The 25,196-nt window shown below is 40.6% G+C and overlaps 1 protein-coding gene across 13 annotated transcripts in view; it reads right to left on the reverse strand.

Moving 5' to 3' along the window:
* LOC129761847 (sex determination protein fruitless) overlaps positions 1-25,196 on the reverse strand; it is a 717,406-nt gene that overhangs the window by 100,966 nt on the left and 591,244 nt on the right. For 12 of the 13 annotated variants that reach the window (XM_055759649.1, XM_055759651.1, XM_055759652.1 and 9 more), the window contains one exon: positions 20,054-20,227. In XM_055759649.1, coding sequence (XP_055615624.1) covers positions 20,054-20,227 — 174 coding nt within the window. Of the gene's footprint in view, positions 1-18,086; positions 19,257-20,053; positions 20,228-25,196 lie in introns of those variants that run through there. The other variant, XM_055759640.1, reaches the window with a different exon arrangement.

The raw sequence follows: 25,196 nt of genomic DNA on the forward strand, positions 1-25,196 counted from the left end.
CATTTTGAAACGGTGGAACGTTTTGGGCGTAATGATTTTAAGGGTTTCTAGTAAAAAGCCCGTTTGACAACACACGCAATGTTCAATGCTTTGCGCGTTCAACGTTCTGCACGATACTGCACCCAAACTAGCGTTGGCAAAAAACATTTCATCTTTGGCAGAAATTATGCCATTTCGTGTGCTGGAGAGACAAATGCGCAAATAATGAGCTGTTTTAAAAGCTTAAAAATGGTTTGTATGTATGCGAGCAGACATCTCTTTCTGTTTCTTTTCTCATTTCATTTGGGATCGTGCAAAAAAAAAAGTCCATACGACGTCAATGATAATACTATACTATATATATATAGGACAATACCAATGCCAATTCGAAGAACTTTTGGAATATCCAAGTAGTTTTCTTGTATCTCTCAGCAAAATTAAACCTCCAACGCTCCAAAAAACATCATTCCCAAAGAAACATTGAACAAATTATACTATTCGCAAAACGGCAACAAAAAACCCGAAATCGATTGCGTTGGTGGCAACTATAGCATTCACAGTGGAATGAATTTTTCCCTTTAGTTTTCAATCGAAGAACACAACTCTCACTGCTGGAAAATTCCACTTAAATTGAAGTCACTTTCAATCTGAAACAATGCACGAATTCGTAAAAATTTGTTCTCGTAGTAGTATTGAAGTATTTAAATTGTATTCCACTGCCGGTTTCCTGTTTTGGTCGATACAATTTGAGGAGTACAATTTGGACCAATCAAAACATGAGATATCGCATTTAGATAATGCTTGATATTTCACTCACCTACAATTACTCAGAAAAATATAATTTTCTTTTGTGATAGAAGACGTAAAAATATTTCCAATTAATTAACGCAAACATCTTTGCGATCTATTTTGAAGTGGCCTAGTTATAAGCGTACGGAATCTTTAATTATTTCCTACATGTTTAGTGTTTATATCAGTGGTTTTCAACCTTTTTTGCTCCTTTCCCCCCTTTAGGAAAATTAATCCCAGTGCTTACCCCCTATCAGTATTTTGTAAGAAAGTCTGTAGCATATCTGTAATATAATGAAAGAATACAAACGGGTTTCAAGTTATGTTCGCAACAAATATGATTTATGCTTGTATCTGATTACAAAAAAAAGTATACAAAGTTTGGCAAGACAGTATGGCATCTGCATCTGAACTATTTCCGCCAAAATCGTAATTCTTGAGAACGTTGTCGAAAAGCACACCTCATGTCATCTTCGATATCTACTCAGTTACGGTGTTTTATTTCCTTCAGCAGCATTGTAGGAGATGTAGATTCACAGATTTCCAGATTAACACAAAAGACAACAAAAAATTGAAATTGATCCGAAAATTTCGTCACTGCCAGTCGGGAAGCAGTTTAAACCATGTCCAAATCTTGTTGTTTGATGTAAGGAAAATTTGTTTCAAGTTTAATTTGTTGTAAAAAGCTTTGACAAATGCTGTACAATTTACTTTTTTATGGTCTTCTGTACTGTTTCGTCGTCTGTTCCATCCTCATACACTGACAAAAGTCTTTCAAACATTGCGAAGTTGTCAAATTGAACATTACATTTCAGGTTTGGAAATGTTTTTCAAAAATCGCAAATTTTAGCGTATCCAATAAAGTTTTTGTGGCAATTTGTGGCTAATCATTGTCATTCCCAAAGCGAAGTAATTGTGCAATATTCCCTAGAGAACATTACTTTGGCTATTGAGGACTGGTTCCATCCGATTTTACCTAAGCTTTTTTGGGTTTCGGATTTTTATGAAGATTGCTGCCATACAAATGAAACACAAATTTCTACATTATTCGAGAACTAATCAATCAAATGCAACCAAATTAGGCATATGGAGGTTTTAGGGTGCAATAAATGTTTTACGGTGGTTAGATACTCTTCCTCCCTCTCTTAGGGGGGTCTGCCATACAAATGAAACACAAATTTCTACATTACTCGAGAATTGATCAAGCAAACGAAATCAAATTTGGCATGTGAAGGATTTAGGGTGCAATAAATGTTTATACGGTGGTTAGATACTCCTCCACCCCTCTCTTAGGGAGGGCTGCTCTACAAATGAAACACAAATTTCTACATTACTCGAGAATTAATCAAGCAAATGCAACCAAATTAGGCATATGGAGGTTTCTGGGTCCAATAAATGTTTCTATTGTGGTTAGACACTCCACCCCCTTTTAAAAGGGGGCTGCCATACAAATGAAACACAAATTTTTGCATTACTCGAGAATTGATCAAGCAAACGAAACAAAATTTGGCATGTGAAGGATTTAGGGTGCAATAAATGTTTTTACGGTGGTTAGATCCTCCTCTCCCCTCTCTTAGGGGGGGGGAGTGTTGGTCTGCCATACAAATGAAACAAAAATTTCTGCATTACTCGAGAATTGATCAAGCAAATGAAATCAAATTTGGCATGTGAAGGATTTTGGGTGCAATAAATGTTTGTACGGTGGTTAGATACTCCTCCCCCCTCTCTTAGGGAGGGCTGACATACAAATGAAACTTTTTGGGCGGGACGTAGTTTTTTTGGGCGGGACCGTAGTTTGCCGGGTCAGCTAGTTATAAATGAAAATTAACTTCTCCGTATCATTCTATTGATAATAGATATTTATGCCTGCAACAGAGCTAGTTCGCTTTGTTTTTGTTTTTATAATACTGGCTTCTTGATATGTTTGAAAATAAATATTATCTATAAGATAAATCGTCCTGCTCAAACCTTTGTAGAGGTATGAGGTGGGCCATCATCATTAAATTAGCGTTCAATATGAATGGAAAACTTTGTTCTTCATTTAATCTATCTTCAAAATAATCTATTACAAAAATTGTATCTGAAGATAATTTTATATTATAATGATAAATTTTAGTGGAATATCGGAAAATGTATAGAAAACAGGTTAAGTTAGGGTTAAAAAATATAGAAGGTTGTGTCCAAGACACGACCACATTGTTAGAACAACGCTGTTATTTGATTCAAATCGGTTGCTAATAACTTCGCATGTTATTTTAGAATGGTGCGAAATTTTAGGAATGACTGTTCAGTAGAACGGTTTGGTCGCCGTGAAATGGTTTTGAATTGTAGAATCAGTTGGCGATAATTGATTGATGATTCATTCTTGTCCTCGCAGAACAATACAGAGAGATAGTTTTGCTACTGCCATGCGAAACCAAATCGTACATAAAATTCCTGAACAATTATCTTCTTTGTGAGCCGATGATAGCCTAGTTTGATGATTTCCCACACAATTGTGTAGTTCAGAATCTTAATGGAATGGTGTCAATTTGATGTGATGATTACAATGTCAGAGACATCAGCGAGTAAGTGATTTGATTGCGCCCACAGCTCAATTCGAAACGAAGGCATGTAATGACGCAATACAAGAAAGAACAAGCGATGTTCATTGTATCGTATCCAGAACGATACTGAAAGTTAGCCTCAGCGAGATCCATTATTTATGCTCTAGGCAAATATTCCCTTTAGTTTTTAATCTTCTTCTTTTCTTTGTTCACGGAGACTTTAAATCATTCCCGTTCGTTGCTCGCCGATAAGTTGCTCGTTATTGACGGCACGTATAGGGAAGCTCACAAATGAACAGAATAAATGTATGGGAAAATGGAAATGCTTCTAGTTTTCATCAATTTAAACCGTTTACACACCAGGAGATTATAATATATAGTATAACAAACAAATCTTAGGAAATTTCCGATTCGTTTGGTATATAAATCGCCAAAATCCGCTGGCGGCAAAAATAGTTATTAACGAGAACTTTATTTTGTCTATCAAAACACGTGGTTTAAGTGAATAAATAACGCGTAGTAAAATTTTTCATTCCGATCTTATACGAGGGCAGTCCGATAAGTACTTAGCCTACGAAAAAAACCAAACATTTTGGAAAAGTGGCGATTTATTTCTTAACATATTCTCCTTTTAGCTCAATACACTTGACCCAGCGATGCACCAACTTCTTTAATCCATCTGAAAAATATGTTTTCTTGAGGTCTGCAAAGTAGGCCTCCGTGGCGGCGATGACCTCCTGATTCGACTCAAATTTCTGCCCGGCGAGTGACTTTTTCAAGTTTGAAAACAAAAAAAAGTCGCACGGGGCCAAACCTGGAGAATACGGTGAATGGGGCAGCAGTTCGTAGTACAATCCAACCAATTTGTCCGTGGCGATTCGTCCGATTCGGCTGAAAATTTGACAGTAGCCGTTTACGAGAATGTACTACACGATAAGCAGTCCGACACCATCGGGCGATGAGGCTAAGTACTTATCGGACCACCCTCGTAAATTGAAGACTGCCTTCGGGCCGGTCAATCTGATTGCTAATAAAACTAATTTCGTGGGCATCCACAAATAACAAGGAAGAATGTAAAAATGTACAGCTAGCGACGAGCAATTTTTAGAGAATTCCATTTTCATACAATAAACATGTTCTTCATGAAAATCCCGGTTTTGCATTTACATATCTGACATTAACTGAACCATTTTTTTTCTCGTGCTCCAATAATTGTTGGTATAGTACCTTATTGAAACACTCCCTTCCATACCCTTTAAATCGTCGAAAGAATCTCGAAGGCACTCGTAGCTATGCATATTTCTAATTCAATTGGCTGCACTCCACCCCCACATATACACAATACTATTCGGATGAAAAAAATCTCTATGCGGCTCCCCGACGCTTAGATCCTCCTGCAGTGGAGCAGCATCCGGTTCGGTGTGGCAGATGCTTGGAAACCTATCGTATCATCATAATTTTATTATTGGCAATGCGAAAATCGGCAGCACAGGCACAAGGGCGGAAGCTTCGTCACAGGTTGGACACACAGCACGTGTGTCTCGCTTCTCCTTGAATCGAAAGGCGCTCGGTCGGAATCCTGATCGGGATCGAGGCATCCCATTCGAGGCAAACGACGAGCAAACTGCATCGTCGCCGAATTGCAATCGAATCGAGCGCTGGGCAAATGGACCGGGTGTAATTGTGGCTCGAAACGACACGGCAAGAAGATGATGGAAAATGGGAAATTTTCCAAACAAATTTTGTAAATTGCTACTCTCGGCGTCCGGCCTGTTCGGCGGCCCGCTTGGTGGTGGTGACTGGTTTTGAAGAAGCGAACCGAGCAGCCAACGTGTGAAAGGAGTGGGGGAGTCACTTTCTAGTGACTGCTTTCTGGTATTATTAGCATATCATCGTCAGCCCGAGCCGATGGGAGAGATCCAGCGATTGTAGCGAATCTGCTGGAATAGAAAGCGCGCGGCGCGGATTCGGATTCCGATTCCGTGGATCAAGCTGGAAAATAAGAAATGATTGCAGCAAATATGCAAACGGCGGCCGCTCGGTCGCGTTCTATGGTTTTCGGGAGCGGGTCCAAAGCATAGCGATGGCGACGGGAAACGAATTTTCGGATAATGTAATTTCGATTGTTTGTTTATGGATTGAGTTATGCATTTATAATGATCTCGGGGTGGAACCGCAATCACGATAGGTATTCATTCACACTGGTGACCATCAGGCCAGCCGTTCAATATTTTTCGAGTTTGCAATGCTTAGGGTGGGAACATTGAGAGCGATCTTTAGAGAATTATTAAACGAAATTGTGTATCCCAGAAACACGTTTTGCTTCGTCGGAAGTGGCGGATAAACGCAAACTAATCTGATGAAAAACGCCGTCGAAACAACGATGTCAGAAGACGACGTGGAGCGTGTCTTTTAATTCTCATTTCCAATGTATAATTATGCTGCCCACAGGAGGGTTGAATCATGAATCAAACATAAAACTTCAAATTACACCACCATCGCCACCGGCGACGCAGGAAGCACCCAACGTCGGCATAGCAGTGTGCGCCCCACAGGCCTTCGCCATGAGTCAATTTCCATGAAAAAGGATTATTACATCAATTCGCCAAGGGGGCGAATTTACGGAGCAATTATAATTACGATAATAATTGTCGTTTAGCCTTTTTGCATATCTGCGCGGCCGCTTGAGGTATGCATGCATATGGTGTGTGCAATCTCAACTTGCACTCCAGCACTGACCGACGAAATACTGAAAAGCCTATGTGTGTGTGAAGTATACTCGTTGTTTAGAATTCAGACCTCGGCTGCACCGATAATGAGCCATGAAGGACGACGCCCAGTTTGGTCGGATTGAATGTTTTGCCATTGGGGAAGAGGGAGGAATGAATTGTGTTGCATGCTTCTTGTCGAAGCTCCGATGATCGATCAGTGTTTCGTTTCACCAAGCAGGGCCAAAACTGGATTGGTGGGGTCATATGGTGGGAGGGAGTAATTTGATAAATTCGAACTTAATTAGCTATTGTTTTGCGAGAGTGTTCCTGTCTGGTCAGGTTCCCTCGGCTGCAATCAGACAGCCTTAACCCTTTTACATTAGGGGCAATGATTTTCGGAGCATAGGAACCGAACCGATCGACGACGGATTTGCGCAGGAAATGCGCAGATGAAGGGCCTAATTAAAAATGTAAATGCTATGTGTGTGCGGTGACGGATGGCCGTTTTTCTGGGTCGTAAATCGATTGTGTGCACCGTAGAAGTTGGATGTGGGCAGATTTTGGTTGTCAGGCCACATGAACCAGATTGAAACAAATGACGGCGAAGATTGACGGATAATTGGTTTTGCCAAGTGGATGCGCGTTAATCGTTTGGGCAGTTAATGTATTATTTGCGACGCCGTCTGTAAACTACATTTAGACGTAACTGAGGAATGTTTCGTTGCTGGAAACGTTATAAATAGTGCTGTCCGGTAATCGTTTGATAAATCGAACGAGTACGATGCAATCGACATTTTGAGTGAATGAATAAATTGCATCGATTAACCCATTACGTTCTAGCATACGGAATGTCATATGCAAAACACCTTTTTTTCGAAATCTATTTTTTTTGTGTATTTCAATACCAATATGAGATTTACTATAGCGCTATAAATTACACCACAGAGAAAATAGTGCGTGTATGATAATTTACCAGACTTAATCATTTTATTGGTATTTTGAACAATTTTGAAGTAGTTTCAAAAAGCTGGTTCAAATGGCGACTAAAAAGTAAGCAGTACAATCCCATACATTAAATAATCACATTGTTTCAATATAAGTGCTAATATCTTTATTTGTTGAATGACTTTTACGAGAAATGCTTCTGAAGAGTTAATTTTTTTTCTCTAAAATAATATCCCAAGTGATAAGTAAGCGGAAGAAATGAAATAATTTGTAGTCCTACGTCAACAATGTAGTTGTGTTCCGGACCCTATTTTCTATAGTTTTTTAACGTGGGATTACGTCTAACCGGAGTTATGGGGGGTAAAATGAAACCTAAACACAGAACATGCAGGAAAAAACGAAAGATTCCGAATGCTTATAACTCGAACATTTCTTACTGGAACGGAGAGATGTTTGCATCAATTGATAGGGAATATTTCTACGCATCTATCGCAATTAATAAAATGTTATTTTTCATTAGATAAACAATTGAATAACTGTGAAATGTTAAGCGTTATCCAAACGCCCTAACTGCCTCGCTTTGATTGGTCCGATTTACGGTTTCCCCAACACAGTCATCAAAACCAATCAGCGTTGGAGAAATCGGCATTGCAAATACATGAAAGTCGGGGGCATTTTTGTTCCAACTGAAATGTGTATTCCTAACACAGACTTTAAATTCAAGGAACGTTGGGAAATTGGCGTTGCAACTACATGTAAATCGGGGGCATTTTTGTTCCGACTCAAATGTGTTTCCCTAACACAGACTTCTAATCCATGGAGCGTGGGGAAATTGACATTGCAAATATATGCAAGTCGGTGGCATTTTTGTTCCGGCGGAAATGTGTTCCCCCAAACAGACTTCAAAACCAAGGTTTCGGTTTTGCAAACTGCGAGTACTTTTGAACTCGCTTGCCTTTGTGCAGACTAGAATATGTTTCCTTAACACGGTCTTCTAAACTTAGGAATCTGGGAAAATCGTGCAGACACTAGAGGCGAATGAACTTTCAAGTTTAAAGGCTCTATAGTGCAAAAAGTAGAAGTTGGAGTTGTTGATTTATACAAGCCGGGGGAACTTTTGCAACCGCATGTTTTTTTTGCACTCCGAAAAGTGTTTTCCTAACACGGATTACAAAAGCGGACACGAACACAGCGCTTTGGCTCGGTTATTCAAGATTGCATAGAAGGATATGCCTTCATATCCACTGCTCACTGAATTTCTACGCATACCATTTGATGATCAGGCAAAATGTTGATAACCATTTGCTGCGATAACGCCGATACCAAACGTGAAAGGACTGTCATTAAATTTACTTGTAACGAAGAACATAATCTATCACAATGCATGAATTGGCCTTATAGTCATTTATTCAATATTTTTACTCACAAAGCAAATATATTGAATTCAATTGAATCCGGAAATTGTTTTACTCAATCAAAAATTTAAACAGTACAAACAAATGACGTCAACCTTGCGGTTATATCATAGATATAACCCACCCATTTTTTTATGATTTATCGACTCGGACAGTAAGATGTTACATGGGGAATCTTAGTAAAATTGAGAGAGGATATGATTCAATGATATTGCTCCTCAATGCAGGTTGTGATGCATTTGAAAGAATGTATAAGTTACTTCAAATAAATATTAGGCTGTCAAAAAAGTCCTGCGGTATTTTTTTTGAATTTTCATTTGTTCATAAAATTAGTTACAATCATCTGTTTTAAGTCAAATATGCGCCGTTTTGTTCGATGACTTGTTCCCAACGTGATGCCAACTTCATAATACCCCTTTTAGAGAAGCTCGCTTCCTTATTGGCAAAAAACTCGGATAGCCAATTTTCACAGGCCTCTTTTGTGGCTAACTGCTGACTACCTAGCTCGTTCGCCATGGACAAAAACAGGTGGTAGTCACTTGGTGCAAGGTCCGGACTATACGGCGGAAGCAAAAGAACCTCCCATCCGAGCTCCCGGAGCTTCTGGCGCGTCCCCAAAGAAGTGTGTGGCCTGGCGTTGTCCTGGTGGAAGACGATGCGGCATCTGTTTATCAAAGATTGCCTCTTTTTCATGAGTGCTACCTTCAAGCGGTCCAGTTGTTGGTAGTACAGGTCCGGATTGAGCGTTTGGCCATAGGGAAGCAGCTCATAATAGATTATTCCTTGACAATCCCACCAAACACACAGCAGAATCTTCCTGGCCGTTAATGAGGGCTTGGCCACCGTCTGAGCCGCTTCAGCGGGCTTCGACCACGACCATTTGCGCTTCACGTTGTCGTAAGTGACCCACTTTTCATCGCCAGTCACCATCCGCTTCAGAAACGGGTCGATTTTGTTGCGATTCAGCAGCGATTCACATGTGTCGATAGATGTTTTTTTTTGCGTCAACGTGTGTGGCACCCATACATCGAGCTCCTTTGTGAATCAAAGCTTCTTCAAATGGTTAATAACGGTTTGATGACTTATCCCCAGCTCTTGGCCGATGCTACGGCTGCTACTATGCCGGTCTTTCTCGGCTAATTCAGCGATTTTGTCGCAATTTTCGACGACAGGCCTTCCGGAGCGTGGCGCATCTTCGACGACCTCTACACCAGAACGAAAACGTTGGAACCATCGTTGTGCGGTGGAAATGGAAACTGTATCGGGTCCATAAACTGCACAAATTTTATTGGCAGCTTGAGATGCATTTTTGCCTTTGTCATAGTAGTACTGAAAAATATGTCGGATTTTCTCTTTATTTTGCTCCATATTTGCGACACTATAACTCACGAACGACTTAACCAAACAAAACACTGTCAAGGACTATATTATAGATAGTCGAAAATGTAAACGCCGTTACCCAGGCAGCAACCAAAATCAAGCTCCCCTTGCTGGTGGTGAAGGCGGCCGCTCTTGACAAACTCATCAGCGAATTCGCATCGATGGTTGTTACAGCAGAGTACAAGCTGTGTGGCATAATTCAGTCTTTTTCCAAGCAGTTAACATTGTTTGTTCTCCGTCATCAGAAGGGCTTCGTTGGTGCATTTGAGAATGCATCAATGCATTAAACTGACGTTATGGCGATCCAGACGTTGAGGTTGTGTGCCAAAAAATATTTAGGGAATACCAAGCATCTTGAATGTCTTATTGGAATGTTATAAGTTATTTAGGTTCGCGTGCCAGTCGCAAAACTGCCTTCAACTAGGATTGCATTTGCGCTAATATTGATCATAATGAAGCATTGCTACTGTTTTCGAGGTTATTAACAAAAAGAGTTTATTTCGCTTGTATAGTCACCAAGAAAGTAAATGTCGTTCTGGAATTTTGTATGTGATTAGGTTTCGCTTGCCAGTAGCAAAACTTCCTCCACTAAGGGTGACAGCTGCGCTTCTCTCGAGCATGAAAAAGTAATGCAACTTTCAACAACAACGCAACAGTTGTTTCTAAAGTTTCATAACATTATAGAATAATATCCGAAGGTATAAATAAGAGCAAGTGCACCCGTGGCCGAGTGGTTAGCGTCTCACATGATCATGCCGGGTGTTCGGGTTCGATTCCCGTTCTGATCGGGGGGTTTTTCGTCAAAGAAATTTCTTCCGACTTGCACTGTGGTCACGCGTATTCTAGAGCTTGCCCCTCGGAATACATTCAAGGCGTGTTATTTAGCATAAGAAATCTCAACTATGTATTGATAAATGACGCTAGTTAATGCATACGTTGAGACGGCAAAAGTTTCACAGGGAACGTTAACGCCATTCAAGAAGAAGAATAAATAAGCGACTTATATAAAATAACAGCGTTGTTCTACGTCAACAATGCGGTCGTATCTTGAACACAACCTCCTATAATTTTTTTCTGAACGGATTTCTCGATATTTTCCCATTTTTTCAAAATTGCGACCTTGAGCTCTTCAATCGTGGTGTACCGCTTTCCTTCAGTGTAGATTCTGCATACAAGGATCCCCCTAAGATTTTCAACATGATTCAAGACTGGAAAGCGAACCAGTCAGTCCAAAAAATTAAGTTTTTTGTTCTCAATCCATTGCTTAGTTTTCTTGCTGGTATGAATAGTAGCATTATTTTGCTGGAATGTAATTTTTTTGTGACGATATCCACGCAAAAACGGTAGGAGAGAGGATTTCAGAACATGTATGTAATCCTGGAATGATGTGAAAGCTATCTTGAGCTTTCCGGTTGCACAGAATCCCGCCCAAACCACGCACGAGCCCCCACCAAAATTCTTGGTTGAGAATTCAAATTGACCTTTTTTTCGTCACTGAAGATAACCTATACATTGGAGAACTATTTCGTTATGGTATATTGCAAAATGCATTCTTTTGGCAACATTTTTTGTCACAATATACCATGTCCCACTGTCGGTTCATGTGAGCTTTGGCAAAACTCAGACGTCTTCTGATGTGCGATGATGTAAGTGAGGAGCTTTAACCATTCAAGCCCTCTTTATGTGAGGATTTTTTTACCAAAATTTTATGAATTGTCACCCGAGTAACATTCAAATTGAAATATTGCCTTATTTGCATAAGCGATTTTGAAGTATTCGAAGCTGTTCTAGCTATTTCTCGCTTATCCCGGACAGAGAGCTTCGATTTCCGTTGAGCTCTGTCCTTCTTACCGTATCCTTGAGGATTCGCCAAATAATTGAGCACCATTGAATGGGATCGTCCAATCCGACGAGCAATTTCTCTGATACCAAACTTTTCTTGGTGAAATGCACCGATTTGCCTTTCTTCTCTCTCCGTGAGCACTTTTCCCTTCGGCGTTTTCCAGATTTATTGATCGAAACAACTAAAACAACGGAAAATGTAACTGGTCTTATAGAAACTTGACACTTGAAAAATACAAAAACATTCGTTTACGCACACCGCTTGCACACACACATATGAAAATCATGCAGTGTATGGTAGTCACCAATACCTACACACTAGAAATTTGAAGCATTTTTTGTTTACAATGATACAAGGCAGTAAGATCATCACCTGGTTTTATAGAAGTTGGACAGAGTGTAGGATCCGCCTAGGATGCTGCCGTGGCCGAGTGGTTAGCGTCCCACATTATCATGCCGGGGGTTCGCGTTCGATTCCCGTTCTGGCCGGGAGATTTTTCGTCAAACAAATTTCTTCCGACTTGCACTGTGGTCACACGTATTCTAGAGCTTGCCACTCCAGAAGACATTCAAGGCGTGTTTTCCGGCATAGAAATCTCAACTAAGTACTACTAATAAAAATGACGCAAGTAATACCTACGTTGAGAAGGCCAAAGTTCCATTGGGAACGTTAGTGCCATCCAAGAAGGATCTGCCTGTACGACGGGATTTATATATATTACAGAACATATTAACATCTTTATTGTATAGGGGAAATCAGGGTAAACCGGACATCCTAAGGATTTCCACATATTTCCAAGGCTTCCCATGTTTCTTCGACTTCAAATCATTACAGAATCTCTCCCCAACTATTCATGAACAATCATTGGTTTATTCTACAGTAGCTAGTAATCCTTTTTCGAATAGAACTCGCATTTTCATGGAATACAAAAAATTATGTTTTCTGGTGGAATAAATACCACCGAGGGAGTACGGGTGAGATCGACACCCTGTCGTGGTAAAACCGACACCTCTAAAGGAACGAATGTAAGCTTGTTACAATAACTTCAAATTATCAAGAGGCTATCTATATACCATGTAGACACTTTACGAGGGTAGAAGGGGGATAGTTCTGTATGTAATAGGACTGCTCAGATTTTGAATAATAAAAAGGCAACCAAATTCATGTATTTTAACTGCAAAAAAAAAGGTGTTCCTGATGGCTTATTGATCCCCAAACCTCTTGCCCCTCATGCAGTCTTAGGTTTGCGGAACGAAAGTTCGGATTTCGGTCTAGAAATCTCAGCTACCACTTAAGTTTATCGTATTGGAAGGGTGTTTCACGATGTTTTTTTCTGGTCAGTTCAAAAACCAGAAAGTTCTCAAGCTCAAGCAGGTGATGGAAAAATTCTTGCTCCTGGTCCGGAGTAGACTCGAGAATTTTGATCCCATCTTGGGTCCACGGGAGATGTGCCGATGAGCGTTGAAGGTCAGGCTTTTTTGTTGACATGCCCTGTTCAATGTTGTTTTTTTTTCAGTTCAGCTCTGTTGTTTTATCTTCCAAACCCAAACACGAGGCATCTACAAAAAGTAAGGACGCATTTTTCTTGTCAGTGGAACACGAAACCCGGTCTACCCTGACTGGAGGTTGTTAACCCGAATAAACTCGAAATTTCAAAACAATGTTTCGAGCATTGGTAAGCAACAAAATCACCTACCGTCTCACAAAATACACTGGACAATTATCTAAATTAGACTCACAGAAGTATCGAATTTTCCAAAATATTTCGACTAGAACACTTAAATTTTACAAGCCAAATTTTACGCGAACTAACTCCAGTTTGCTGACCGGTTCTGTTTTGTTGTTTGTTTTGACAGCAAAGCGACTTCCGCATAAAGGGTGTGTCACATCAAATTGCATCACGGAAAAAACGCTGTAGAAATTCGCCCAATAGACCGATCCTTTTGAAAATTTTAGACAGTAAAATAAAAACTATTAAACAACTTTTGGCATTTTCTTTTTATTCATACTTCGAGCCCAAGCCCGTATGCTCGCACCTTCCTCTTTACCCCATCCATAAGGTTCTGTACAACGCCAGGTTGTAGTTTTTTTTGAACAGAAATCCATTTTCTCTTGAAGTCCGCCTCCGATTTGACAACTTTTCGGTTCTTCCGGAGGGCCTGCTTCATAATCGCCCAATATTCCTCTATTGGGCGAAGCTCCGGCGAGTTGGGCGGGTTCATTTACTTTGGCACGAAGGTGACCCCGTTGGCTTCGTACCACTCCAACACGTCCTTTGAATAGTGGCACGAAGCGAGATCCGGCCAGAAGATGGTCGGACCCTCGTGCTGCTTCAATAGTGGTAGTAAGCGCTTCTGTAGGCACTCCTTAAGGTAAACCTGCCCGTTTACCGTGCCGGTCATCACGAAGGGGGCGCTCCGCTTTCCGCAAGAGCAGATCGCTTGCATGTACTTTTGTACTTTTACCATGTACTTTTTGGCACACTTGGATAGTTTCTGCTTGCGAATCTCCTCCGGAACGCTGAATTTGTCCTCTGCGGAGAAGAACAACAGACCCGGCAGCTGACGAAAGTCCGCTTTGACGTAGGTTTCGTCGTCCATTACCAGACAATGCGGCTTCGTCAGCATTTCGGTGTACAGCTTCCGGGCTCGCGTCTTCCCCACCATGTTTTGCCTTTCGTCGCGGTTAGGAGCCTTCTGAACCTTGTATGTACGCAGGCCCTCCCGCTGCTTGGTCCGCTGGACGAATGAACCTGACAAATTCAGCTTATTGGCGACATCCCGGACCGAACTTCTCGGATCACGTCTAAACTGCTTAACTACGCGCTTGTGATCTTTTTCACTGACGGAACATTCATTTTTGGCGTTCTTCACCTTCCGGTCGATGGTTAAGTTCTCGAAGTATCGTTTTAGTACTCTGCTGACCGTGGATTGGACGATTCCCAGCATCTTACCGATGTCCCGATGTGACAACTCCGGATTCCTCGAAATGAGTGCACAGGATTAATTCACGACGCTCTTTTTCGTTCGACGACATTTTTCCAAATTTACGAAAAATTGACAGTGAAGCATGGCCAACGTGATCTATACACTCTTATCTGATTATAAGCGAAAGCTGAAGATATAATTCCTAAAAATTAAATTTCTACAGCGTTTTTTCCGTGATGCAATTTGATGTGACACACCCTTTATATTGGGTGATTCAAAACGTAAAAAAATAAAAGTGTGTACAGGGGACATCCCGAGACAAAAGTCTCCGTTGATTACTAAGTACAAAAGCAAACAAGTGACACTGATGAAAAAGCGAGAGAATGACACTGAGACAAAAGCTCTCCTTCTTTTGACGATATTTTCGGTCAATAGTTAGACTTTTATGGAAATAATATCTCTCAAAAGTTTACGCTATCATAAAGAAATGTCTTAACATATTTCATAATGTTTTCAAAATGTCTCCACAAAATCAAATGTCTTCACAGTAAGTCGAGTGTCTTCACTGAAGACATGTCTTCACTGAATGAAGACATGTCTTCAAATCTGGCATCTCTGTTGCCAACTGCTCTCTTGCCGTACCCTGAGACAAGACAAGACCAGTTTTCGGACCTGCTGATTGATCAATTCTAAAGGCCAATAATATTTGAAAATACACTTCGACATAATGTACTCATGGTATGTACTCTCACACTAGTTTTCATGATAAACCATAATAGAAAAATACAATTTGTTGTGAAATACGCAACAACTTTGCTTTACATCGTCCAAATATAATTGTTCATAGAATATATGATACGAAAACATAGGTTATAAACGTGAAAAAATAGTCTTCAGAAACATTATCTCAATTGGAAACTTGACATCTCGAGTGGTTCGGCATACCTGTTGCTCGCACTTGGTCGAAGAGTAAGAGTAAGAATCCAGTTGTCATATCTTGTCTTAGGTCAACGTGTTTTGACATATACTTCTTCGAATTTAAACAAAAAACATATCGGATTGCATGCTGGTAGGTGTAAAAAAAGAGTAAATTGGAACACCGTGAAGTGTACGAATATGATCGGAAGCTCAATGATAACGTTTAGATAATTTATTCTTTTCGTTAAGATTTTTCTGTGTTAATCTTTTAAGAATGTTAATAATTTTTTTTCCAGGTCTGGATACTTCGGGGCGTTTTTTTGGAGATTGGAATCAGCGGTGTCATACATCCAATAAGGTTTCAATTACGGAGCTATTGTTTATGGAAGCTGTCAACAAGGCATCCGATGCTGGGTTTTCAGTCAGCCTTATCAGACATCAGTAGAGAAACATTGGTAAATCATATATTCAATTGTGAAAAAAATATATGAAATCTTGTAAAAACACGTATCTCTACATCAAATATAAGGCTTTTCAGGAAGAAATATATATCCCTCTTTCATTAATTTACAAAAAAATAAAAATACCATACCAATTCAGGAAATTTTCCACGTGTTTTACTAACACTAACGCGAGGACCCTTATAGCATATCTGGCCACTGTCTAAGGACGTTGGTCTTAGGCCGTGACGCGCTTTCCCGCTCTCTGGTTCGTTCGTACTTGATTGCTCATTCTCTCTCGGTCGCTTCATCAATTCTCCCGGCATGACGTGATAAGCGAGATTGGGGATAGATGGTTAGATACTGTCTCGATAATAGCCTTAGGGAATGTCTACAGCAGTATTTGATGAAGAAACGGGATGTTCTCATGGTAATAGTTATGCGGGATGTTTGCAGAAGTCATCGACAACAAGACGGGATGTTTGCAGAAGGGTTTAATAGCGAGACGGGATGTCACAGAGGTATTTAAGAGCGAGATGAGGTGTCCGCAGAAGCATTTGGTGGGTAGAATAGATATTCGTAGAAGTATTTGATTAAGAAATAGAATGTTCGCAGAAGTATTTGATAGCGAAACGGGTCTGTTTGCGAGTGAACTGTTTGAGAACGAATTGATTGAGAGTGGACTTGAACGAACATATTCAGAACGAACTGTTTGCGAGTGAACTGTATGGGAAAGAACTGATTGAGAGTGAACTGTTTGCGAGTGAGCTGTTTGGGAACGAACTGTATGAGAACGAAGTGTTTGCGGGCATACTGTTTGCGAACGAACGAGTGCAGCTGAACTGAATCGCGCTGGGGGGATGGATGAATACAACGAGAAAAAAAATGCATGTAACGCAGAGTTTTTTTTGTTAATGTATACTCAATTTTGAGTTAAAAATTAAATTACATTTTCGTAGTTTGAAGGCAAAGCTGTATATTTTCAATTTCATGTATTTTTTTCAATTCCGCGCAACATTCATATACTTCCTGATTATCAGAAAAAAAGGGGGAAGCTGGGGCGGAAAAAAAATCCATTGGCGATAATATTGCTTATTGCATGTTGATAGTTGCTAGTTGCTCATTGCTCCGATGTGCGAGCCGCCTAACATTCTATTTTGATATTGAACGCTGAACGAAAGAGCGAAAGAACGATTCAATAGAACTGATTCACTTAAATTAATGGTCAGTGACTGAACCGTTTATCATAGTGAACTGTTTTGCCCACCTCTAATTCCCAGACCGCTCCAATACATACACATGGCGACAAACTCAGGAAAACTTATGTTCTATTAACCCTTCATAAACTATCTAGGCACAAAATATCTGAATGATTTGCTAGCACTGACAAAGACTAACTCTTTTTTAGTCTCCATACTGAACCATTGTGCCTTATTATGAGACAGGTTAGAAAATTGCATTGTATTTTAGCACCAGGAAACTCGTCTATTCTTGGTGCTAAAATACATTTAATGGTATTTCTAATGAAAAGAAGAAAGTACAGAAAAATCCTACTAGTTACTGCGTTTTCCATGATTTTTCATGGTGGTGCGTTTAACCCTACGTTCCCCTATATTTTCCAAAAGGCCTGTGGCATTTTAGATGGTCGCAACTGTTAATTAGATCCAACAATAGCAAGAAAAGATTTGTTTTATTCTTTATTTTCGAGACTTTCGGCTGGTTTGTCTCAGCGCAAGAAAAAATACCAAAACTAACTGAGGTTAATTGAGTTCATATGGGAGATAGCAGCAAAAGGATATCCGAAGGAAAATAGAAAATCATCAAAGAACACACCAAAATTTAGCAAAATACGTTCAAATTTTTCATACAGACTTTTCTAAAGAATATATAGATTTACTATTTTTACTATTTATACAATAATTTTCCCAAAGTGCGGAATTCATCCACAAGCTTAAAAAAGATGACGAAAAGAAGACGAATTTTAAAGATGATTTTTTACGGAACCAGATAAAAAACGAATAGTCAAAACGGATATGGATGATCTGTGAAGTTTGCCAAATAATTGCAGAGCGATTGAGGGGATTATTATTACATCTGAAAACTAAAAAAGCATATTAAAACAATCAATCAATAACGAGTGAATTTTCAGGACGATATATGTAAATTCCAACTTCATTCATGATTTATTATACATCTTTCGTATTACGATTTACAATTCATTTGACACAAAAATATATCCTCTCTGAGTTCGCTCTGACTAATCCTAATTTCATCTTTATATATTCATATCCCTGCTGCTTTCCTAGTGAAAACAACGTTCGTATCGTTTATACATAAACTCTCTGGATTTACAGTGTACTGGTACTTGAAAATTTCGCAAATAGAAAAAAAAACCCTAACACTTCATTTAATATCTATAGTCAATGATTTGCCAGTTGATTGCTGGCGCGATGGCTTCCACGGGAACGAGTTTGAATTACGTCTATCACAACACTCTAACAACTGCCGCCACAGGGAACTTCGCCCCGCTCAGGTGGTGACCCCTCCGCCCCCATCCTGCTCGGAAGCGGTGTCCATACGCGTCAGCTCCAGCTCGCGCTGCTCCCGCTCCCGACACAGTTTGTGGGCCTTGCACTTGTCGTGGTGATTCACGATCTCCAGCCGGAAGTTCGAATTACCCTCGACGAAGGACGTCCGGATGTCCGGTATGTCGTTGCTCCATTTGCGACAAAAGGCGCAGTACATGTAGTTCTTCTCCTCGTCGTACTTCAGCCAGTCGAACTGATCCAACCAATTGGGGCGGAAGCGGCCACCCTTTCGGGAGGAAATCGTCGCCGACGTTCCGGATCCGGAATTTCGGCCCCGAGGAGGTGCAATGCGTGGAGATGCTGCTGGAGATTTGCCATGGCCAACAGTGGGAGGGTGCATCTGCATATCTTCGAGCATCGATTCTTCGACAGTTTTGTTGGCACTTGTTGATCCACGGTTTGGTTGCTGCTGCTGCTGCTGCTGATGAAGCAGATAACGGTTCCAATCTGTAAAGCTTGGCGTAGCTCCAGACGCATTCGAAATGATTGAAATTGTACTTTGGGCTAGTTGCAGCTGGTTTTGGACAGTGGTTTGTTGCTGCTTCAGTTGATGCAATTCAGCAATCGAGGATAGGAGAGTGTGGTGTTGCTGTTGCTGCTGCTGTTGTTGTTGCTGATGATGGTGATCGTGAGTAGATGAGGAAGATTCTTCCTTTACGGCAGTCGTAACTGTAGTAGCGGTCGTCGTTTTGCCGGATGTCGACGGCGATGACTGTGATAAAATAGTGGTAGTGGTAGTTTTGCCCTTCGGCTGCTCACTCCCCCAAACATTTTTCTGTCAAACATAGGAAGGGAAGGATTCATTGTAACATTGCCAACATCTGTGTCTCACTAGTAATTTCATTTAAGAGTGATCAAAGCGTTTACAACTACCAACAACTTGAAGGGGACAATGCTTGTTTTTTTAAAATTTGTTTACGCTCGCAAAGGGACGATGAACACATTGTTTAGATTTTTTCTTTTTGACAGTCGATTCTTATTGTGCACAGAAATTTCATCAACTTCATACATTGATAATTTTGACCGATCCGCATCAATTCCTTCATCCTTCGAATGAAATGACAAGAAAAATGCTTGTTTATTTTGTTTTTGTTTTTTTTTCATTATTTAGCACGATACACCACTTGCATTCGATTTTTGCACTCTACTTCTATTTGCCGATGACAGTTGACAGATTTTTTGTTTGGTGCTTGGAAGCGACATTGGCCAACAACTTTTTTTTTATTTTATCGAAAATATACAAAAAATATATCTATTTTCTTTTACGTTTGTATGGAACCAAAAGAACCGGCTCAAAGAAAAAACCTAGACAAAGTTCCAATTGATGAAAAACTTATTTACAAAACAAAACAACGAAAGACAATGGTAAATGTGAGGAAATAACACGAAATGAAACCATAAACCATGATACTACACAAAAGTACAGAAACAAACAAACAAACAACCAAACATATGTTAGTAAATTTACAGAATATGTGTTAACCATTAGAACCCGATCACAGGAAAGCAATGTTAGCAAACTATTGCGAGTGAGATAACTACTCATTTGTGGTTACGCTTGAAGTAGCTTACCTGTAGCAGCTCTGGAGGTAGCGAGTGATGGCGACCAGGTAGTTCCGGCAACTCCTGCTTTATACTAGACTGAATGATCGGATGGCCGGCGAGCGAGTGCACCGGAGCCGGTGAGCTGCCTTTGAACTCATCTTCTGGCTTTGGACTTAGCTTGAAACTACTGTGTGATGACGCCTGTAAAATATAAAAAATAGATGAAATCAGATGAGATACGGCGATGCAGATTTAAAACCATCAATTTATTAATGAGATCTAGAACCAGAGCTTAACCCCTCCATAATGCCGTGAAAATCAGGTAAGGAATCGACTCAAACTTTAGTTAAATGTAATCATTACATGAGGAAGCACACAAATTTACCTCTGATAAAAATAAACTATTGAATAAGTTGAAAAAAAAAAGGTGGCAAAATAGTTGCCACTGCCCGTTAACCCCAAAAACACTGGTGCCAATGTGTTTTCCGATGCCTCCAAAGCTCACTTTATAGCGTCTTTGATTGTGCAAAATATTAAAACAATAGTCCATATGAATAAAAACAAAATTCAGCTTTACTTCAATCGAGCAGTCGAGCAGTGAGATTAAGTTTTTACTACGTTTGGTATGAATAAAAGTAACAACTAAGTATTTACTTTTCGAAAATGGATGTTTAGCTGATTTCGTATGAATAAAACAGCACTTATCATGTATTAACTTCGTAATTATCAAGTGTGCTCATTAGCATACTTTGGATCTGAAAACACATTCATTCGTTTTGATGTCACATCCGATTTATCTTCTTCTTCTTTTTGGCTTTTAAGAGGGTTTAAACTTTTCAGTTCATTCGTCTCTATATCCGATTTATGTTTAATGCTACTTTCTTGCGCTTAAAGTTAAGCAAGTTAAACAATCCGCATTGATTACATCGAGTTTCGTTTACTAGTTTAGGGGAGCGTCAAAAAATTGATTGATTTTCAGGCGGAATGAACACGTTTTTAAAATTTAAATTATGAATGAAAAATAACCTTTCCGTACCAAACTTTCCGTTTTCTGTTAAAATGAAAAACACGCTTGGTTGCAGTTGGTGAAAAAATCTTGTACGAAAATTATTTTTGAAGACAACTTTATATTATAATGAAAAGTTTCAGTAACAATGTTGGAAATGAATAGACAAAGGGTTAAATAAAAGTCGTAAATATGTGTTTTAAGTTTTAAGAAGACACGAAGCCAGGTTTCAAATGTTAAAATTTGAATGAACATTTTTACAATTTGAAACCTGGCTTCGTGTCTTCTAATCTGACAGGTATTACACTAACGCGATTGGGACCCAAAATATGGTCCCTAATTGAAAGTCGCCACCAGACGTCGACACTATTCCTTTGTCATCGCGAATACACGCTTTGTTAAAAAAAAAACGCTTTGAAACCAAACCTAAACAATAAGTTGACAGATGTTTGACAAAGTAAAAACTATGTTGAATTCGAACATGCGTTAAAATGAAATTAGTGAAGTGAACTTTTATTCATACGGATTAAAGTAAATACTAGAAAAGTTTACTTTACTTGGAAACGGGCATAATAAGTAAACACTTTTTTTTGTCATACGACCTAATAAAGGGTGTGTCACATCAAATTGCATCACGGAAAAAACGCTGTAGAAATTTAATTTTTAGGAATTATATCTTCTGCTTCCGCTTATAATCAGATAAGAGTGTATAGATCACGTTGGTCATGCTTCACTGTCAATTTTTCGTAAATTTGGAAAAATGTCGTCGAACGAAAAAGAGCGTCGTGAATTAATCCTGTGCACTCATTTCGAGAATCCGGAGTTGTCACATCGGGACATCGGTAAGATGCTGGGAATCGTCCAATCCACGGTCAGCAGAGTACTAAAACGATACTTCGAGAACCTAACCATCGACCGGAAGGTGAAGAACGGCAAAAATGGATGCTCCGTCAGTGAAAAAGATCACAAGTGCGTAGTTAAGCAGTTTAGACGTGATCCGAGAAGTTCGGTCCGGGATGTCGCCAATAAGCTGAATTTGTCAAGTTCATTCGTCCAGCGGACCAAGCAGCGGGAGGGCCTGCGTACATACAAGGTTCAGAAGGCTCCTAACCGCAACAAAAGGCAAAACATGGTGCGGAAGACGCGAGCCCGGAAGCTGTACACCGAAATGCTGACGAAGCCGCATTGCCTGGTAATGGACGACGAAACCTACGTCAAAGCAGACTTTCGTCAGCTGCCGGGCCTGTTGTTCTTCTCCGCAGAGGACAAATGCAGCGTTCCGGAGGAGATTCGCAAGCAGAAATTATCCAAGTTTGCCAAAAAGTACATGGTGTGGCAAGCGATCTGTTCTTGCGGAAAGCGGAGCGCCCCCTTCGTGATGACCGGCACGGTAAACACGGGCAGGTTTACCTTAAGGAGTGCCTACAGAAGCGCTTACTACCACTATTGAAGCAGCACGAGAGCCCGACCATCTTCTGGCCGGATCTCGCTTCGTGCCACTATTCAAAGGACGTGTTGGAGTGGTACGAAGCCAACGGGGTCACCTTCGTGCCAAAGGAAATGAACCCGCCCAACGCGCCGGAGCTTCGCCCAATAGAGAAATATTGGGCGATTATGAAGCAGGCCCTCCGGAAGAACCCAAAAGTTGTCAAATCGGAGGCGGACTTCAAGAGAAAATGGATTTCTGTTCAAAAAAAACTACAACCTGACGTTGTACAGAACCTTATGGACGGGGTAAAGAGGAAGGTGCGAGCATACGGGCTTGGGCTCGAAGTATGAATAAAAAGAAAATGCCAAAAGTTGTTTAATAGTTTTTATTTTACTGTCTAAAATTTTCAAAAGGATCGGTCTACTGGGCGAATTTCTACAGCGTTTTTTCCGTGATGCAATTTGATGTGACACACCCTTTATTTCTACTGCAGCGAGAATGGCAATATATTGGGTTGCCCGAAAACTAATTGCCGATTTTGACGTGAGACTAAGTCTAATCGGAATATATGGGGGGTAAAATGAAAATCTAAACACAAAAAATGCAGGAAAAAAATTAAAGATTTCGAATGCTTATAACTCGAACATCTCTTAATAGATTGGAAAAATGTTTGCATCAATTGAGAGCAAATATTTCTACGCATCTATCACAATTAATAAAATGTTATTTTTCTTGAAATATGCAATTGAATAACTGTAGTGCTATCTAAACGCTCTAACTGCGTTTCGTTTCGATTGGTCCGATTTACGGTTTCCCGAACACAGCCATCAAAACCAAGGTGCCTTACATTATATGACGTTTGTTCCAATTCTTTACTTACACAGCTAATATGTTGAATTCAATTGAACTCGATTACTTATTATTACTAAGCCAGCGGTAGTCCCATGTCAACCTTGCGGTTATATCATAGATATAACCCACCCAGTTTTTTTTTCATTGCAAGTAAAATACAATTTTTTTTGTTTATAAAATGAACGCCGAAGAATGAATGAAAGAAGTGCAGATTGAGGATGCGAGGCAACTTCTTCAATATCAGCATTATCAACGTCCACAGCCCCCATCTAGCTAGCACCGATGACGATAAAGAAGAATTCTACGCGCAGCTAGAGCGTGAATACGATCGCTGCCCAAAACACGACATGAAAATCGTCATTGGTTATTTGAACGCTCAGGACGGCCAAGAAAAGGAGTTCAGACCGGTAATTGGTAAGTTCAGCGCCCATCACAGAACCAACGGTAACGGCCTAAGACTTATCGACCTCGCTGCCTCCAAGAAAATGGCCATACGTATCACCTTCTTCCAGCTTCCAACACAGCCTCCAATACCGTTACACCTGGAGATCACCACACCAAACAGAAACACAAATTGACCACGTTTTGATCGACGATCGGCACTTCTCGGATATCATCGACGTCAGAACCTATCGTGGCGCCAACAACAATTAAGACCACTACCTGGCGATGGTCAAGCTGCGTTCTAAACTGTCAGTCGTCAATAACATAAGACACCAGCGCTCACCACGGAACCACCTACGACGACTACAGGAGCCAAACGTTGCTGCAACATACTCGCAGCGTCTTGAAGCTGCGTTACCGGGGGTAGACGAACTTGATGCCGTTCCCCTCGATGAATGCTGGAACATCTAAAAAGCAGCAATTAGCAGCACAGCAGAGACCGTCATCGGGTATGAACAGCGAGGACAACGGAACGAATGGTTTGATGACGAGTGCCGAGCGCCCCTGAACGAGAAAAATGCAGCACGCGCAGCCCTGCTGCAACGAGCGACTCGACAAAACGTGGCACCATACAGACTGAAGCGAAGGCAGCAAACATACCTCTTGCGGGAAAAAAAACCGCCGCCTGGAAGAGCGCATATGACACAATCGAACGACGGCAGCTATAGAGAATCATGGACGAACAAGGCTTCCCCGAAAGCTGACAAGACTGATTCAGGCAACGATGAACGGTGCGCGGTGCAGTGTGCGGATCTCAGGTGAGCTGTCGGAGTCATTTGAAACTTACAGGAGACTTCGACAAGACGATGGACTCTCCTATCTGCCCTTCAACGTGGCGCTGAAAGGTGTTATGCGGGGCACGACTTTCAACAAGTTTATCTGCTTCGCCGGCAGGATCCTATGGTTGGCTCTTCTGGTGTTACTCTTGTTTAAAACTATTTCGTATGTATAAGAAATGGCCTTCTTCAAGCCCTATTTCAAATGAACTGAGATATTTTAAAGCCTTAATGATTCAAACCATGATCATCATCATTATTCAAGTCACAGTCTTGCTCTAGCTAGCAAACAGCAGTATTTCTTGTTGCTGATGTCAGCCACAGCTGTTTTTCTCAATACATAGGAAGGTATCGAGAAAAACTGCTGTGAAGATAGGCATCGCACGCAATTTTTTTTGTTCAGTGGATGCACCGCGTCGATTTTCATGACGTCTGGTGGAGAGTGCTTCTGTATTTTTGCACCACATCATTGCTGCGTCTGTACTGGAGTGTAAGTTTAAAATTGGTCCCCATGGCCTAGTGGTAAGCGTTGCGCTTGCCAAGATGGGGGCTTCGGGTTCGATTCCCGTTCGTGTCAGAAATTCTATCGTCATAGATCCTTTTTCTGGCTTGCACTGGTACAGGGGAACTGTCTAGGGTGTGGTGGGATGAGCATTGGGCATT

The sequence above is a fragment of the Toxorhynchites rutilus genome, chromosome 1 (genome assembly GCF_029784135.1).
Source record: "Toxorhynchites rutilus septentrionalis strain SRP chromosome 1, ASM2978413v1, whole genome shotgun sequence".
In the NCBI taxonomy this organism is placed as follows: Eukaryota; Metazoa; Arthropoda; class Insecta; order Diptera; family Culicidae; genus Toxorhynchites; species Toxorhynchites rutilus.